Below are 19,607 nucleotides of genomic sequence, written 5' to 3'. Positions count from 1 at the left end.
TACTCTCCAAGTGTTCTCCAGATGTCTCACGAGTAATTGCACCCATGCTACAATAAAACATAGCTAAAACGACAGTGTTTACTAAAGTTTAGAAGACTTTTTTTTAATGGTAATGTTATTTTTACATACTAGAATAGAAACTTCTGCAGAGGTTAAGTTTTAAAAGCAGTGTGTAGAAAGATTAGGAATAGCCATAGTTTCCCTTGAAATTCCTTCTCTTAGAAGGCTGTGTTTAGAACACAGAGTCTAAAAGCTTTCTCTGACAGTGTGTCACCATGGAGGGGCACTTGGTGATAGTGCATGTCTTTCATAAATGGAATGACTTGATCTTATTAAGATATTACTCCATACCTGGCTCATCACCTTTATAGTTATGGAAGGACCCAATGCTGCAGCTTATTAGATTTTGATAATACAGTTGCCGAATTTATTCAGCAGTACAGGCTAGTACCGGTGCAGGCTCATTCTGGCTTATGAGAGCTGGTTGTTCAATTTTCAGAAATTTTGTAAGCCCATCTTTGAAAACAACCATTATTAACAACTAAACTTTACAAACTTAAAATTAGATAAGTAATATTAAAAACAAAGTTAATAAACATCAACATTCATCATCTCTAATTTTTTTACTACATTTTACTAGTATCTTCACTCTTGAGATTTTTTGTCTATTGTGTCTACTTGATGGAAATGCCATAGAAGTGTATGTCACTGTGCATCTCTTCCCAGATCCACAGACATTGACATCATGTTGGAAGTTTGGCATCAGCCATGGTGGAAATATCTGTCCAAATAAAAATGGTAGAAACTACAAATCAGGGCTTTTTTCCCCTCCAGAGATTCAGTTGTTAAACATATACCAACACATTTACAGCCAGGTTTATATGCCACATCTGAAACAACTTGCCATCTAGCAATCAATCCAACACAGCCATATTTCCCTCTATCATTAGAGCATCTATTCTTTCTTTTTTTTATATAATCTACATTTTTTTAATGGTTACGTATGCCATTGTTGCATTAACATAATTTTCAATTATAGTTGACATTCAATATTATATTAGTTTTAGATACACAGCATAGTGGTTAGACATTTATATCACTTACAAAGTGATCCCCTTGTAAGTTTAGTACCCACCTGACACCATACATAGTTATAACAATATTACCGAATGTCTGTTCTTTCAGTCGAGCCACAGATGAATTTGGCTTTCATCTTAGGGGTCACACTGTTTGAAAAATGCTAAGCCAGCCAGTTAAGCACCCTTTGAGAGACACATGGGAAGGATACACACAGATGGACTCACAGTCATGTCTTCCATCTATATCTTCATGGCATAGGGCCTTGTATAGAGTGGAAAAAGTAACTTGTCATTTCTGTCTCTTTTTATTATTTTTTGTTATATTTAAATGCATAAAGTTGAATGTGCATAAATTAAGTAAATGAATGGCACCACACAACTAAATAATACCTCACAATTTTCAAAGCATTTATATAGATTTTGTCATTTAAGCCATCAAAATTCTATAATATAGATGGAGAAGAGGATGAAAATGACTTGCCAGAAACTGTCAAATCATTCGCATATATTCATTTATTTGTTCTCACAACGATTATCCTAATTTTAAAAATGAAGAAAAGTTAAGTAAATCACCTAATGTCACACAATTAATGAGCTACAGTAAGGACTGAAACTCACGTGAGTATGATTACAAAGCATTTTACTTGTTCCCTAAACTACACTTCCTATTTCACAGATCAAGAAACCAGAGTCTAGAAAGCAAAGTGACTTCATACCTACCAACAGGCTTTTCCTGAGGTAGGAAAAAAAGCATATGATTTCCAGAAATAAAAATATTTTTCTTTCAGAGTGACATCTTTTTTCCTACAGTTATTTTTGGAAAGCTAAACATATAAGTTTCACTCTTGACCAGTGTCCAAGGAGGAAACAAGAGACTTAAAGCATTAATAATGTACCATTTTTCTCCCAGGAGAGACTTGCCAAGTGTCACGGCACGCAGTGTGGCTTCTGCAGCCCAGGGATAGTGATGTCCATCTATCTGCTGCTCAGGAACCACTCAGAGCTGACCCCCAAGCAAATAACCAAAGCGCTCGGAGGTGAGCCTTCTGGGCCTTCTGCAGGCAGGGCCTAGGGTGGAAAGTACCCACATAACTGGAAAAGGAGGTCTCAGCCCATGGAGAGAAGTTGCTGCACAGCTTTGGGGTTCGTCTTTAGTGACTGTCTTTATCTGAGTTTTTTCCAGGAATTGACACCTTTATTTTGTCAGTAGTGATGCCAAGAATTGGGGCAATTTTGATTTCATTACAAACCTTTCTTCCTTAATGGAGTTCATTGTCACTCTGCAAAGGCATTCAAATGGGCTGTTTCTTATATAGTCTTTTTCAAATGTGGAAATGTGGGTAGTATGAAAGAATGAGATTCTGTTACTTTTTAATTAATCTATTAGAATTATTTATTAACTCCACTTACTAAAACTAACTTTACAAATAGGGTAGACTTTCAGATACTTTACATTTTATGTTCTGCTTGGGTTCATTATAAGATCAAGGAGATAGTAGACAGCAACTAGTTTTCACAGCTTGGTGAACAAGTCAATATCCTATGACAAATAGCTATCAAATTGAAATGAACAAGCACAATTTTCTATTAAAAAAAAAAAGTATGTTAACAAATGTAGTTTTCTGTAACCAACATACCTAGTTTCAAGGTAACCGGTCACTAGTTCTTACTAGAAAGCCATGAAAGCAAACCTCTGAATAATATAAGAAAACTCTTTGTCCCTTTCAATAACAGACCTAGAGAGAAATTCAGTTTTATGATGAGAAGATGCAGACTAAAACAAAGTAAAAATTCAACTTAAATTTTATGATTACTGGTATATAAATATTCTCTAATAGTTTCCCTTATCTCTCAACAACTTCTTCACTCAAAATTTTTTAGTATTTCATTAAGTACTACTAAAACTTTGGCCTATGATCTCAGTTATAATTCTAACCAAACCTGAATGGATTTGAACAACAGATAATCTTTGTTTAATGAAATAATCCACACTAATGAGGTATTGAAAGCTTTGAAAAGCAGAGATCTTGTGATTTGCTTTACTTTTTGTTTGTCTCTTTGAATATGCGCAAACAATCTTACAGGGGTGGATTATTTCCTCCTAGATTCTATGCCTATGATTCACATAATGACCACCAGGAGATGGTGTTGTCAAGTTTGGCTAAATTGATGAAGTAGATAATCTTATTATAGGAGTAGACAATTTGGAGAGTATATTTCAGTTCACAATCCATTTACTTGAACTCTTTCTAGAATTATAAATGCTACCCACACTAAATAACCTTCAAGTTCATATTTTAAGAAAAACAACAATATAATTAAAAATTCAAAGAAATGCGCTTGGTTGTGGCACATAGCTTTTAAAATGGTCAATTGATATAAATCACCACTTTATTTAATCTCGTCTTTCTCTTCAAGACTAAGAAATAAAATTTTTGAATTTTTATCTTTTTTCCCCCCTAGAATCAGAAGAATTTCTGCAATGGGTGCTATTAGCATTCCCTTGCTGGGCCTTTAGTAGGGCTTCTAGACTTAGCATTGATTATGTGGCCAAGAACAAAAACAAAAAAATTCTGATACTAGCTCTCTCTAAGCTTTAATGTTTGCTTATAGTTTATCAGAGAGAAAGTGTCCACTGCCACTTAAATACTTCTATCTTATGCCATGTAGTTATGTTCTAGATATTTCAGCTCCTTTTCTCTACTCCAAAGAGAAATTCTTATTTCACACATCTTCTATATTCTTTCTTATAGCAAAAGGAAAGAGATATTATGGAATCTGAATCCATTCTTGTGCATGCAGTTTCTCTCTACACTATTCTTGCCCTAATAAAAAAAATAAGTATACCCATTAACTTCCACATGACTCACTGACATCAAGTTTCCACACAATATTTTCCTTCTAGGTGTTTAAACCTTCCCCAATCCACACATATACATTGCTTCTGAAATATTTAAATTGTATTTGAACTTAATAGTTTTAAATTTATTTTAAGTATAAAAATAACGCATTCTTATTATGAAAAATACAAAAAAAAATTAGAAGATAAGGGAAAAACTCATTCATATATCTGCCACAGGAGACAACCACAATCAGATATTTCTATTTTCTTTTGGCCTTTTCTATGCATAGTTTTTGTTGGCTTATTTTAAATACTTGCGACTATTATCTGTACAATTTTATATTATATACATAATTTTAACAGTATAACATAAGAGTTTTCTCATGTCAGTAAAACATATTTATAAATATCATTTACACTGGCTGCAAAATTTAAATTTACTTTCTAAAAAAAAAACCAGTGGTTTCCTCACCTTTCCACCACACTTTGGAAATGCTGACTGATTAAAATAATACCAGGTACTTATTGAATACCTATTATACTGTACAGGGAGGGTTCAAGAACAGTTAAGACAATTCTTGCCTTCTCCAGAGCTTGAGATCTAATGAAGGAGATAAGGCATGTACATATATGACCCTTCTCCAGCACAGTCGATGATGGGCTTGCAGAAGGATCCAGATAGTGAGTCATACAGCTCTGGCTGGGGTGTTAGAGCAGACCCCAGAGGGAAGCGGGGTTGGGGCCCTTACAAATGGACACACTTCCTAAGATGACATTTGGAGGAGAAGAGACTACATGAAAAAGCTTACCAAGGAACCACATCTGAGATGCTGTAAGAGATGGCAAGTTACATGAAGTAGGACAGGGGTGGGAAATAAGACAGGAAGAGTTTATTGGGGAAAATTGTGGAGGTCTTTGTGATATTTCAGGAAAAAAATGTAATTATAAGCTCTATTTTTGAAGAATATCTCTGTTCCAAAGAGCCATTTTACTGGTTTGGGAAACAAAAAAGAATCTAATTACTGGTATAGCTATCCACTGAAAACGTGAAGCACAAATATGCAATATATTTCTATATCATTCATCAAAAATTGATCTCTTAATCAGGTAATTTGTGCCACTGTACTGGATATCGACCAATTGTAGAAAGTGGGAAAACTTTCTGTGAGGTGAGTTAAAATAAAAAATGTATATAAAATTTTTCAATTGATTTAATATATTAATATACTTTGCATAATCATCTACTACACTTAATTATCTCTAAAAATAACCCCAGATTGACCTTTCTAACCACTGAAAGTTGTTGAATGCCACTGTTAGTATTTTTTTTAAATAAATATTTAGCATCTATCTTGTTTATAGCCTTAAATTAGGCACGTTTCCTAAAAAAGTAAAGTATATGATCCATGACTTCAAAAGATGCAAGCTCTATTGAAGAAAATGAAATATAGACTAAGAAACAAACCATAATTAAAAAGCAAGATAATTAAAAGCTCAGTATGCCCTCTATACCATTTATATAAATTTTGAAGGAACCTGAATTTAAAAGAATTAATGAGCAAGAAGGGAAGACAGAGGAGACTTATTGGAGAAGGGAAGTTTTGAAACAGATCTTAAAGCAAGTGATAGAAATGGATGGGTGAGGAGAGGCCACTAGAAAATCCCAAGTAAGAAAATGCATGGAAGTAGGAAAAAAAAAAAGGAAGTGGTCGGGGGGAGGGAAGGAAAACTTTAGCTGTCCAAGGTTCAGCTAAGAAATTGATATGGCTGAAACATTAAGGTATAAAAGGATATTGTTTGTGGCTAAGGAATTTAGACTTAAAGCTGATAACCAGTATATAGTCTCATTATTTAGTCTCAAGCTAAGAATAGCACAAGAACAGTATTTCAAAAGGAAAATTCTTGGCACATGCCTTTAAGGAGGATAAACCTGGAAAGACATAGTGGCGATGAGGGCATGGACTAGTGCAGTATCCAATGCATGAGGGAATAAAGACCTAGACCAGTGTGAGAGTAGGGACCCAGAAAAAATACTTTCAGGAAGGAGACTGCCAGAATCATAACCTCCAGACAATAAAAGATGCAGGAAGAAAGAAATCCAAGGCACCTTCAAAGCTGAGAGATCAAGGAATCAGATTGGATGAAGGAAGTTGGAAAAGAATGATTTCGTGTATGGCGGGGGGAGGGTAGTTTTCAGATATATTAAGTTTTCAGAAAGTAAATATTAAGAGGAGACATACTTTCAACAAGGTTTCAGTTAGGGTGTTTTTCTAGCACCCATTTTTTTAATGGTAAAAATTAATTGTATATAATTTTGGTTGACAAAAAGCAATTCAAGGTGCACAAGTTAATTCCAAAAACTAATTTTTTTTGTGGGGGTGGGGGGGGTCTACATTTAGACCAGTAATGAAGAATTGAAAAAGCTTTTATAAACTACAGGCTAATTTATTTCAAATTCTGCATAAAAACTATTTAAGTTGAACCATACAAATGGCCAGTATTCCACCATTTTGACCCACAAAAACAGGAATATTATATGATGCAACCTGTCTACAGCCATGACACCCTGAATGTGCCCGATCTCGTCTGATCTCAGAAGCTAAGCAAGGTCGGGCCTGGTTAGTACTTGGATGGGAGACCACCTAGGAATAACAGGTGCTGTAGGCATTGTGTGTGTGTGTATGTGTGTGTGTGTGTGTGTGTGTGTGTGTGTGTGTGTATACACATACACATACGCATATATATATATATATATATATAAAATTATATGATTCAACCTAATACCATGCATTTATTTTCCAGAAGATAAAATGTATTCAAAGACAGACATTTTTGTCTCTCTCACTCTGGGTCCTCACATTTAGTCACTTATGGTTAGTTCCTTTATTGTATATAGTGTTGTCACAAAATCCAACTTCCTTCTTAACACTGAAGAAAATTACCTTAGAAGTAGAAATATCAACAGCCACTTCAGTACTTCCTCTGAGTCAGATATCGTGCATGTCTTTCACATATTTAAACATAAAAAAAACTGTTTTGGATATCTTTTATTTTTCTAATTTAACAAACACACCCCACTGTATGTGTTAAAGCAGGACCTAGAATCCAGGTCTCCCTGACTCCATGTATAAAGTCAAAGCACAGGTCTGAAAATAGCCACAGACCTTGAGGCTGTGTCTGCCCATGAAAAGGGCAAATAGAATAAAATTAGTTGTCTGAGAGTTGCAGTAACTGACTAGTAAATTCAGGCCAAAACACTACTTTGGGTCTGCATGAAATGTTCTGAAAATTACAGTAAAATGTTTGGGACTTGAATTATCTAAATAATTCAGAATAGCTCCAATGATATCTAAATAAACTCAGGTTTTCAGTTTATTTATATTTGTACGTAGAAAGTCTTAAAGGCAGTTTATCTTTCCAGGATTTCATTAAAGATACACACTGTATCATCTTTACAATAAAAAGGAGCCATCTATTTTGGTTTTTTTACTTACCACCTGATAACTACACTCCATTTACCTTACTTTTAGTAGGATGCCTTAGCTGTTGGCCCCACCCTTCCTCTAACCCACCCCGTCCTCCTCTCAGACTTGAGCGACACCATTAACAAGACCCTGTCATGAGCATGGTGCACACTCCCTGTAATTTTCTCTAATTGTTCAGTGATGGAATAGCTTGTCTCCTTCTCACCCCATTACACAGTCCTTGAGGGCAAGGACACACTGTTACTTCCACAACTTCTCTAGGGCCTGGGTACTGCTGGGTACTCAGATTAGTATTTAAAAAATTAACCAATGACTTTCTTTTAAACTGCATTACTTCCTAAGGAATCAACTGTTTGTCAAATGAAAGGATCAGGAAAATGTTGCATGGATCAAGAAGAGAGGTCTTTTGTGACTTAGACAGGAAAAAGTAAATATTTGCTGTGCCACTTCAGTTGAGATTGACTAAAAAGTACCCACATAAATCCAAAATTCCAGTTTTCTATTCTTTTCAGTGAGTAAAATACAAAGTAAGTGAATTCAGGGCATAAACAGCCTTATAAAGTTCCAAAAATTAGCGAGCTCACGACTTTCATGAGGCCAGTCACCGCAAAAGGCTGTTTTCCTTCAGAAGCATTCCAACTTTCTGTGTCTTATCTGGATTTACCTGCCTCCCCACCCTACCCCACCAACCAAGCACTACAAGAGATGTAAACAGTGGTGCATCTTCATGCTCATGACAAATAATACCTGAGACCCAGCATAGAAATTTAAAACCCAATTCCCAATGCCAAAAAAGGAAGGCTAGAGTCCAGAAAGTCTGCTGGGGAAACTGTCACAGTCTCAAAGGGTGCAGAGAATTCCACTCAGGGATACCCTGCGGCTCTGAAACCTCCATTTTGTGTCTGGGGTGTCAGAGGTTTAGACCCTGACTCTAGAGTCTCGCGCGTAGAGATTCCTGTACATCTCTCAGTAATTCTGATGTTTCATTTGTATTTTGTTTTGTTTTGTTTAGTTATGTACCAAACTGTATAATAAAGATGAATTCCAGCCCTTGGATCCATCCCAGGAACCTGTACTCCCTCCTGAACTGACAGTAAGATATATTACGTTTGTTGTTTCATAACATGATGTGATATAAGCCTTTTTGTATTACACTGTGGAATTACCGAGTTTTAAAGGTTAAAAGCTGGAATCGTGTCCAATACGATAACCCGTTTTTAGGAACTTGTTCGGCTCCACTATAAGCAATTTTAAACAGACAGCTTAGAAGAGAGGAGCTTCCAGGACCTCAGAGATGCTTTGGTTTACCCGCTCTGTTGAAAATTCTGAACTCGGGGAGTGTAAGTGACTTATCCAAGATGACACATCTACAATGTGAGATACGTTTAAGGCATTTTGCAAAACTGGTAAAGTAAAAATCAAATGATACTTGTTATAATAAGTATCTTCGAATTATATTACTCTTACTATTAACCTCTGTGATTTCAACTCATTGGGGAGAGAGAGAGAATAATATAAATAATGTAATAAACCCATCACTCTATTCCATGACTATGCCCTGGAGGGAGCATGAGATGAGGGATATGATGCTGCCTGCTTCTCAGAGGGTCCCGGTCTCCACACGACTCTCAGAGTGGGAGAACTTGGACACTCCTAGTATTTAAAGATTATATGTATACATTAGATGTATACATATGTGTTTATGTCTACAGAGTTGTAAAATAATCCACTTACAATATACCTGGTGAATGACTTAAGGATTTTTCTTCAAGAACAATTTTTCCAATAAGCAATTTTTGTCCAACTAAAAAACCTAGTCCCCAAAAATGAAGCCCCTCTGAGTCTCTGGTAGAGCAGAACTAGAACAAGATTCTTGGCCCTTTAGTTCCAGGCTAAGCCACTTTCACTATACCATGCTGCCTTCTCTTCACGCACTCACTTCACACATATAGAGTTCATTCTACTCTATATGCAGGTGTTGATGGATAGACGCCTATTGTGATGTCTATTCATTGGTGCCCACATGAAACTTATCAATCTCGTTTCAAACAAGGCCACCCTTTCCTGATCTCTAGAAGTTAGGTGACCTCAGAAAACTACCATTTGGATGCCCAGAGCAGTGGATATACACATGGCATGCAGTACAACAGTCTTACTTGAAAGCCTGTTGACTTTGCTTTTCTGCAGAGAAATGGCAGAAGATCCAAACAAGAGAAGGCTGACATTCTGAGGGGAGAGGACTGCCTGGATTACTCCAGTAACTCTCAACAACCTTGTGGAGCTGAAAGCCAACTTCCCCCAAACCCCCGTTGTCATGGAGAACACTACAGTGGGTGGGTGGTTTTTAAGGATGTTCTTTAGGTAACCCAAACATCTGTGTCGCTTTTTAAACTCCTCCATAAGTGCAATTCATTTTAATTAATGGATATCTATGGTCTTTAGAATGCTTGCTGTTTTCTTTTGCAAATGAGTCATTTGTGACACAATCTTCACCCTGAATTGTCAGTAAGCAACATCTATTAGCATTCATTGACATCCTTTTCTAATTGTCTTAAATGTTTTTCTCCTTAAGGACCAATTCCATCCAGTTTTCATATCTCCAATTGGGCTTCCAGAATTATATTTTGCAGACAGCACAGCTAATGGTATGCATGTTCTTCTTCAAATAAGGTGTAATGATTGGTTATTGGTGGACTGTTAATTATATGCATGGGGTTAATTTGAGCATTTCATAGAATGTCTGATCTCATTTATTTATTCAAAAATATTTATTGAACATCTACTATGTGTTTACCATGAGCTTTTTCAGGACCCACTCAGCTATGTCACTGAATACTACATTGTCATAGGAACCATAATGGGTGGAAAGATGCCACCTAGCTAGTCAGCTGTGGATTGATTGACCGAACAAGACTTAAGACATTAACTGGTCAGTAGGAAAGAATCTTGTCAAACATTACTCCCTGATTTATAAATTTGTTCAAGGCCCAACTACACCCATACACACACACACACACACACACACACACAAATCTGGGCTACAAAATTATGTTACACTCTTTTCACAATTTACCAAGTGCTTTCATATCTTTTGTTTCTTTTGATCCTTATCACAGCCCTGGGAGGTAGACACAGCAGGTAGCCTTGGTATTTCCATTCTCCTAAAGATGTTGAATCAAAGGGTTTAAGTAACTTCTCCAAGTTCACACAGCTAACAAATGGTTAAGTCAAGACTAGATCCTAGGTCTTCTTACTTCTAGTCAAGTACTCCCACGTAATAAACTGAATAAAGCTGTACCAACGTCCACTACCCAAACTTAGCATTTGAATGGATAACAGGTTATAGGAGCTAAAAATTCCACATAAAATTGTGTTCTCTCAATAAGTAAACAGAAATCAGATGAAAAACTGTTTGCTTTCCCCTCTGACCTGCCAAACTTAAGCCAGTCTGCCCAGAATTTTTTTACCTATTGAAAAGTCCCTATCAAAAAACTCACAGGGAAAGATGGAGCAAGGGGAGTCCCGGCTGGCACAGGAGCATGTGGAAGGAAGGTGTAGAGGTACTTGGTTAGGGTAGGGTGGAGGTGGAGGGGCTAGGGAGGTAGAGCTTGTAGAACGAAATCGGTGTTTCTCAATCTTTTTATTGCTGCCTCTCTAAGGAGAGAGAGATAGACATTTTTCTCTAATCATCCCTCCATGACATTTTAACACCAAAGAGAGATCATATATCTGTTTATGTAGAGTATGTATATCAGGGCCATATACATAAAAAGAGTAAGATTTTTTTCACCCCCTTGGGGGCAGTATTGTTCTTATTGAGAAAGCATCAACTATATGACATCACTACTCAAAGTATTCTCTGTGAGCACACCTGTGAATGAAACTGACCCAGGGTAGAGGCAGGTGTCTATTCTTGTTGTTCTGACAGGGGACAATAAGAAGAGACGGCTGTGGAAGAAGGGCAAATGGGCACTGCAAAGCCCCTTAGGCTTAATCATCTTTAAAAAGTCTAAGAGCATCTTGGCTGAAATTTTCCTATTTGATCAATTTATTCAGGAAAACACTAAATTAAGAAGACACTGTGAATGTCAGATATTCATGGTTGATAGTTCCTAAAATATAACTGTATACATGACTGAGAAAAATAATTTGGTACTTAATCTTTGGAAATAAAGCAAATTGCCAAGAAATATCTTTATCTTCGGTTTTTGTCATTTTAAGGAAATATGAAAAGAGAAGATATATTAGAAAAATTGTTTCCATGCGGCCCATGCATCTTGTTAACAGTTGATTTTAAGTTTTTATTCCACTGTCTTATTTTCAGGGGTGACAATAGGTGCGGGGTACAGCCTGGCCCAGCTGAATGATGCCTTACATTTTATTGTTTCAGAGCAACCGAAGGAGAAGACTAAGACCTACCGTGCCCTCCTGAAGCATCTGAGGACGCTTGCCGGAACCCGGATTAGGAGTATGGCGGTACGTTCTCTAGTGTTATGTGCAATGAGCCACAGTTACAGACAGTCATGCAGTTCTGTTCAGTTTAGCAAACATTACTCTGAAGAGGAGTCCCAAGTCAATGTCAAATAAGTCTCTACAACGTGAGTGTGAGTTTGAGTGTGTGTGTCTGAGTCCAGGGTGAGAGGCATCACACTGTGTGTATGCATGTACTCTAGTGAGAAGCAGCATTCTGTATTGCAGGATTATGGTCTTGGGGTCTGGAGGTGCACAAATTCTAATCCCAGCCTGTCACGTAAGAGTGGTATGATCCTGGAGAAACCACTTGATCCCTTTAAGCCTCTGTTTTTTTCATTTTAAAAATTAAGTTTCAGTCAAATAGACCATCTCTAATATCCTATCCAGCTCTAACGGTCTGTGAAATATGTCTTATGCAAGGTTTGGTAAACAAGAGCCTACAATTCCAAAACACTCTTTTATGCCTGGTTCTTCCCTTAGACCTTTGCACTGAGGTCGGTTTCTAAACACCTGTGTCCTATATATCTATTCTTAGATGTTTCCCAGTTATCTAGCTTCTTGAGGTTTCCCTATTATTTAAGATTTAAGAAAAATTGGTTCCAATCACCACCCATTCCACACATGATGGGTATAGTTCAGCGGGATGGAGGTGGGGGCCATTTTTTCTGATTGTCTCTGGCCTTATTTTTGTTGATTCTCAAAATCCACCGTATGTTTTCACCTTCTGCATCTTCTATTCCTTTTTATGGGTCATGTTCTACCTCTCCATATCATCTTGCACTCTTAACTCCTAATAAAAGTCTTCATAAAAGGCTTTGTCTGAAGCAGCTTTATTCACGGTTTGGGGCAACGGAGAAGAATTCTATTGCGCAGCAGCACAGCAAACATTTTGAATGCGAATGCTTCATATCTGCATTCCTTACAGTTTACTCAAGCTCCAGTCTGCACCTTCCCCTGCATTAATGAAACACTCATACTAGAGTCAGTTCTCAAAGAGATTTGCCTCCTCATTACACATGGAAAAGAAGTATTTTTCTCAAGCACTAAGTCTGAACTGAAGTCAGGGGTGAGAATCTTGCACAATATGTTGTCTATATCCATTTAGCAGCCCCAAAACTCTGCCGGATCTCTCTATGAAACAAGGAAGAGGATTAAAAGCTTTACAAGATGACTGTCTACATATTGCTTATTTGTTAAATAACTAAATGTAGCTTTAAAATGTCATCTTTATTTATTTAGACTTTAGGAGGACATGTGGTGAGCAGACCTAATTTTTCTGACCTAAATCCTATTTTAGCAGCTGGAAATGCTGTCATCAATCTGATATCTAAAGGTAAGAGACCAAGCTTTAGGCATTGTATTTTATAATTATCATTGTCAGGTAGCTCCTTCCATAAACCATGAACTAAGAACCCAAGAATATCTAACCTAGACTTACCAAATATATATATTGTCTATATCTATATTACCTCAAGTGTAAGAATGAAACTGAGATCAATCATCCCGTTCTCCAGATGCTCTATGTCTTATAGATCAGATAAGTTACTGCACTTGACAATTTTTCTTAACTGGCCACATTTATGCACAGTCTAAACTGTAATATCAAAGTAGTTAAACCAAAAATTAATGAGATGTATCTCTGTGGTTTTTAAGTTTTATGGTATATTTTATTTCAGAGTTTCATAAGGGCGGAAATTTTCCTCATAGGACTTTTCATTTTAAACAAAATCAAGTTTGTGGGACATATTACTCACAACTTCTGTCTTTATTCAAAGACAGTTTGAGCTTTGCCAAGGGAAAATTATTTAAGTTTAAGGAAATAAAAACAATGCATATTATTCATAGAGCTATTGATGCGAGATACCCTCTCTTTGATTAAAATCATGTATATTTTTTTCCCCTCTTCAATTCCCTCCCCACACACACTTCCACCCCTGACCTATGGATGTTGCAGTTTCCCCTTAAGAACTAGATTTTTGAAGGCGGGGCGTCTCCTCCCACACACTCGTTCGCGACATGTACCCGTGCACCCAGGGCCTGGCACCCCCAACGTACTGGGCGCACCTGGGGGGCCTGGTGGACCCAAGGTATGGTCCGTGGCTCCACCTGGTGTGCAAACCCAGGACTTTCTACATGTAAAGTAGACGTGCTAACCACTACTCTATGGAGCTACCCGCTTAAAATCATATTTTAAAATGTATGGTGGATCAAATAAGAAAGTATGGTAAACTGCTTAAAGAAAAAAAGCTATATATCAGGCATCCCGCCTCTACCTCTAGTCCCACCTCTGGCATTTTGGATAGGTCACTTAACCTCTCTGGACCTCTGGACCTCAGTTTTCCCACTTGTGAAATACATTATACCCATTGTACCCATTTCTCATTTGTGAATCTACGTTGTACTAGGTTGTTGCCACATAGCTGTAAAGTTTTTCAAGGCCAGCATTTGTGAGTGGCATAGAATGGACACTAAGAACCAGAAAAGACTTTTCAGCTTATCTGGTCTAACCCTGTCCTTCTGCAGTTGAGGAACCAGAAGCCCCAAACATTTCATGACTTTCTCAAGGTTACTCAGTTTGGGAGCTAGAACTGGAACCTGTATCTCCGGCTCCCAGCCTGTGCTCACTGTTTCCACCACATACACTAAATCTGTCCCTTGCTGTATATTCTCCAACTTGATATTAATCAAGTCATTCTAATCAAGGTCATTTCTCTAAATAGAAAGTGAACAGTAGATTCCTTTAGACAGCCCTTTTCTTGAGAGATCACCTGAAGCCAACCTTAAATCAGAAGAGATTGTGTTGTCTGTTGATATTTCCCACTCCACTCAAGTAAGGACTCCCTGTCCCACTGCCCACCCGAGGGAGCCTGGCTCGCCCTGTGCCGCTAGAGAGGCTTCAAGGGGATGGTGTCCTTTCCATTTCCAACCATCTGTTGTAGGGAGATTTGGGAGGCTGCTCTCAGGAAGGAGCAAATTCTCAGGTGACCATTTGATTTGCTTTCATGTCAGGCCCACATTGGGACTTTAGCGGACCCTCGACACTTTTGCCTTCATGGGTCCCTTTCTGCATAAAAAAATAAAATAAATGACTATGTCAGTATAAAGATGAATATAATTCAAGCTGCTTTCAGTGTTATATATTTATTATTATTATATTCATTTTTTCTTTTGTTTTTAAAAATATTAAAAGAAAAACATTTCTGAAGGCTCTATCTCTCTGCAAAAGAAGAGCATTTGATGTGAGTCGAATTTCAGGTTCAGATAAATATGCATCTTAGGCAAGATGGGGCAAAGATATCTTCAATATCATCTACACCAAGTTCCTGGTAAACCAAAAGTTCATTATCATAAAAATACTTCCAAGTCAACCATCATTTATTAACCAAATATTTCTTTTTACTTATTTATCTTTTTATTTAAGTATAGTTGGTATACATAACCAAATATTTTAAATAAAATCATTTATTTATTAACTACCTCCCACTCTATGTGTCATGCACAGCACTAAACACTGAAGCCACTACACAGATTTATAAGACATTGTGTCCTGTCCTCAAAGGTCTCTAAATCTAAGGGAAGGGCTTGAAATAGGAAACAAATAATCATCTTAGACAAGAAATGAGTGGAAGAATAGCTGGACTAGTTCTGGTGATGGGGAGAGCCCTCTTCCAGTGTTGTTCAAAGGGGAAAGAAAGCAGCTGGGATCTAGCATAGATCAACGGGAGGTGGGTGGGCGGGGGGAATCATTCCAGGTGGGAGAACAGCATGAAGGGGAGAGGAGGAAATGGCAGGTTGGAGGCCACACAGCAGGGCAAGGTGGCTGAAGGAGCCCCATGAGATGAGTCTGGGCAGGAGGCTGGGGTTCTATGTCTATTGTTGCATCAAAGAGTTCGTATGTGTTCTAACAGACAGCCACCTCTGAAGCCTTTCAAGCAAGGTAAAATTTTAATGAAACTGGTAATTTAATAACATCAATCTACTGGAAAGATAGAGGATAAACAGGTTGGGGAGAGAGTGAAGGAGGCTAATGCAACAACTCGGGTGGGAGAAGATAATGAGGGTGGTGGCAGCAGGAATGGAGAGGAAAGTCCCACCAATCAGTCCAGTAGAGGAAATATGATATGTGCCTCAAACACTTCTTTATCACCTTTGTTTTCTATATAGAAAATGTTTTATCTTTGACAGGATCCATGGTGATAAGGTTTAAGCTCTCTCCCACCCCCCCACCAAGATACTGACCACATAAAGAAGCTTTCCCATTTTATGGCTCTAATGTTTCACATTAGTAATGAGATTTAACCTAGAATGACAAACTTAAACCTGGAAAGCACTTTAGAGACCATTTGGTCCAGTGGTTTTCAAGCTTTTTATTTTTTTTAACAGTAGGAATCTGTATTCAAATGAAATGTATAAAGAATACCAAACTAAAATAGTTGAAAGTGGAAGTGACGTAGTTCACTCTGAGAGGCACCCCACATCCTCTTCCCTCTCAGCCCCTAAGTCACACTCTGATCAAACCCAACCTTCTCATTTTGGAGAAAATTAAGACCCAAACAATTTAAGATGCTTTCCCAAGTCCACATGTGGTGATTCAGAGTTGAAAGTAGGTAAGCATAGACTCTGGAACCAGACTGTTTGGATTTGAACCCAAATTCTGCCACTTACTATATGACCTTTTGCAAGATATTTAACCTCTCAGTTTCCTCATCAGTAAATTAGAAATGAGTAGTTGTTATGAGGATTAAATATTAACACATCTATAGCAGCGGTCCCCAACCGTTTTGGCACCAGGGACCAGTGCTCCTATGAAAATCTAATGCCCAATGATCAGAAGTGGAGCTGAGGTGGTGATGCTAGCACTGGGCAGTGGCTGCAAATACAGATGAAGCTTCATTTGCTCGCCCACTGTTGACCTCCTGCTGTGCGACCTGGTTCCTAACAGGCCATGGACCGGTACCAGTCCAACGTGCTTTGTTCTTTAACAGTGTGTGAATCCCCACCAACCCCGACAAGATCCAGTTGGTCACCCAGTCATGCACCAGTCAGCCACTGAACACACCACCGGGGAAGCTGTGTATTGTGATGACTTGCCTTCCATCTCCCAAGAACTCTTCCTGGCAGTAGTCACCAGCACCATAGCTCATGCAAAGATCATGTAAGGAAGTAAAAGACGTTCCTTTAAGTTACAGAAATGCATTAACAATTTTATATTCAAATTGAGACCTTATTCTATATTTAAATCAATTAAGATTATTCATTCCCTCTTCTGGATGTGAATCAGTCATTTTTAAAGCATAGTTATGAAAGAATCTATGGCCAAGAGTCAGCACACCAACATAGAATATTGCTCTATAATTTAATTATGAGGTCCCTTGTAGTTTTTCCCTGTGTTTGAGGAATCATTTATATTGTACCCTGCGACTTTAAGACATACTTTTAAATTTTTCCTCCTAGATCAATTGATGTTTCAGAAGCCCTCACACTTCCAGGGGTTGTTGATGTGATAACAGCAGAGGATGTTCCAGGAAATAATAGCTATCAGGGAGAAGTGCTCTATGCACAAAATGAGGTGCATGATTTGTGTGTGGCTTATTGTTCAAATACTTTGCTGAAAATGCCAAGACAAATTAATGGTTGTGACTAATATCCATGGATTCATTTTCACATCACGAAGACTTGCGCAGAAACAATGATTCCACCATCAGAATTTGATGCTCAAATTCTCTCTTGAATTGTGGACCCTTCTGGGATTATGATAAAAGCCAAAAGGAAAGCTTCAAAAGAGTCATAAAAGTCACAGAAGCAGTATAGAGCGTAGAACATTAAAAGGACCAACAGAATTTCCAGAATTTCAGGATGACTAGATTATTACTATGTGTGATGTGGGAATGGCGAGGAATGTAGCTGAAGACAATCGCAGGCCAGATAATTAAGTTCTGCATTCAATTTTTGTACCCCCTAAATCCCACTGAAGCTACAGTTTTAAATTTATTCTCATAGGTAGAAAATCATATTTCTTTTGGTCACAAGAACCCAGTAGGGAAATGCAAGAATTTGGGAACAGTAAACTATTTTTAGTGATTCTATGTTTTAGCTAATTACATGTGGCTTTTCTGCAGGTGATTTGCGTGGGTCAGATCGTCTGCACTGTGGCTGCTGATATCCATGCTCATGCGAGAGAGGCAGCTAAAAAAGTGAAGATAACTTACAAAGATATAGAACCGAGGATTATCACAATAGAGGTAATCAGGCCACTTTATGTGTTCTAGAATGATTAGGGTGATGTACTGTTGGCAGAATTTGACCTTTTGGAGTCACAAAATTTGAGCTTTGTCCATACTTTCTTCAGTGTTATTTATAGTTTTAGAGAGAAGGCTCCAGCAATCTGCACCTTGAGACATGATACTGAGAATTTTCCTGCCTGGAGCCCCCTTTTCTTCCTGAGTCCACTTCTGCTTGCGTGGCCTCTTGCCAATGCATGTCCTAAGAATATAGATAAGCAACACTAGAGGAAGATTTTTGTGGCCTCACATACAAACTAGTCAGTGGAAAGATTCAGAGCGCGGAGAAACTCAGAACAGTTTAGCATTAACTGGATTACAGCTTCGGTCCTCTGTCTCCCTGCCCACTTCCTGCTTAAGCTCAAGCTCTAGAGATAGAATACTTGGATTCACATTCTGATTCTGTCATTTAATAGGCTAATAATAGCAATGAAAACTTGGATGAGTTACTTAAATTCCTCACTCCTCAGCTTCCTCACCTGTAAATGGGAACTATGAAAGTACCTACATCCAAAGGTCATGGTGAGGTTTAAATGAGAATCCAAGCAAAATGCTTAGAACTGCACCTAGAATATAAACCCCATTCAATAAATGTTAGCTGTCACTTTTGTTTTTGGTTTTGTTATTAATGGGGTACCTTATCCCCAGTACCTAGTGAAGGGCTAAAGCTATAGTAGGTGCTCAATAAATGGGTGTGATAGAGGGATAAATAGATAAATGCATGCATAAGCAATATGAAACCAGTGAAGCAGGATGCGGTCTTTCAGCCTTTTTGATTCTCTCCTGGTCTTCCCAACAGTTGCCAAGTTCAAGTTATTCCCAGTTATCCTTTAAATGCATCTTTCTGCTCCTTTCTTTCCTTTTTTGAATTTTTCAATGACGGCTGATGTATATTAGTTTCAGGTGTACAACATAATGATTAGATGTTTATATAACTGATAAGTCTAGTACCCATCTGACACTATTCTTTCTATTCTCACTTTCACCCCCATCCCACCCTCCAACCCAGTCCTCACTGATGCCGGAGAGTTTGACAGGGTGGGAGTCCAAAAAGGGACCGGGACCTAAAGCTCCAGTGACCAGGTTCTTGTCTTATGCCTAGAGAAAGAACTAAAGGGCACAACATACAGCAAGCAGGAAAGCACTGATTTTATTAAAGTCAAAGCACACACTTAAGAGAAAGGTGTGGGCCACGCAGACAGTCTGTCCCAGCAGGGCTGAATTATGGGCTTTTGTTTTCTTGGGGCTAGAGGAGTGTCCCAAGGCTAGCCATCCTGCCTTGGGGTCCTGGATTGTTTCTCTTGGCTTGTTTCTCATGCCAACTGCAGGGGAGGAGGTGGCCCTACGCCATCTATCTTGTCTCCTGGCCTTGGCTTGTTTCTCAGGCTGGAGTCTCCTCACACTTGAAAGGAAAACAGGGAGAAGGCTGAGTAAGGGACAAGGGAGA

The 19,607-nt window shown here is 38.1% G+C and overlaps 1 protein-coding gene and 1 pseudogene across 1 annotated transcript in view; both read left to right on the top strand.

Annotated features, from left to right (window-relative positions):
* The window catches only part of LOC105298172 (aldehyde oxidase 4-like), a 56,295-nt gene that overhangs the window by 10,161 nt on the left and 26,527 nt on the right, over nt 1-19,607 (top strand). The window contains 13 exon segments of the mRNA XM_011369253.1: nt 1,990-2,116; nt 5,029-5,090; nt 7,749-7,820; nt 7,822-7,833; nt 8,419-8,513; nt 9,594-9,746; nt 9,930-10,051; nt 11,731-11,882; nt 13,119-13,212; nt 14,600-14,709; nt 16,865-17,034; nt 17,334-17,448; nt 17,999-18,121. Of these exon segments, the coding sequence (XP_011367555.1) occupies nt 1,990-2,116; nt 5,029-5,090; nt 7,749-7,820; nt 7,822-7,833; nt 8,419-8,513; nt 9,594-9,746; nt 9,930-10,051; nt 11,731-11,882; nt 13,119-13,212; nt 14,600-14,709; nt 16,865-17,034; nt 17,334-17,448; nt 17,999-18,121 (1,407 nt within the window).
* LOC111745124 lies at nt 6,470-6,588 on the top strand (annotated as a pseudogene).

This window comes from Pteropus vampyrus, unplaced genomic scaffold, assembly GCF_000151845.1.
Source record: "Pteropus vampyrus isolate Shadow unplaced genomic scaffold, Pvam_2.0 Scaffold146, whole genome shotgun sequence".
NCBI lineage: Eukaryota > Metazoa > Chordata > Mammalia > Chiroptera > Pteropodidae > Pteropus > Pteropus vampyrus.
This window is presented reverse-complemented; position numbering and strand designations above follow the sequence as displayed.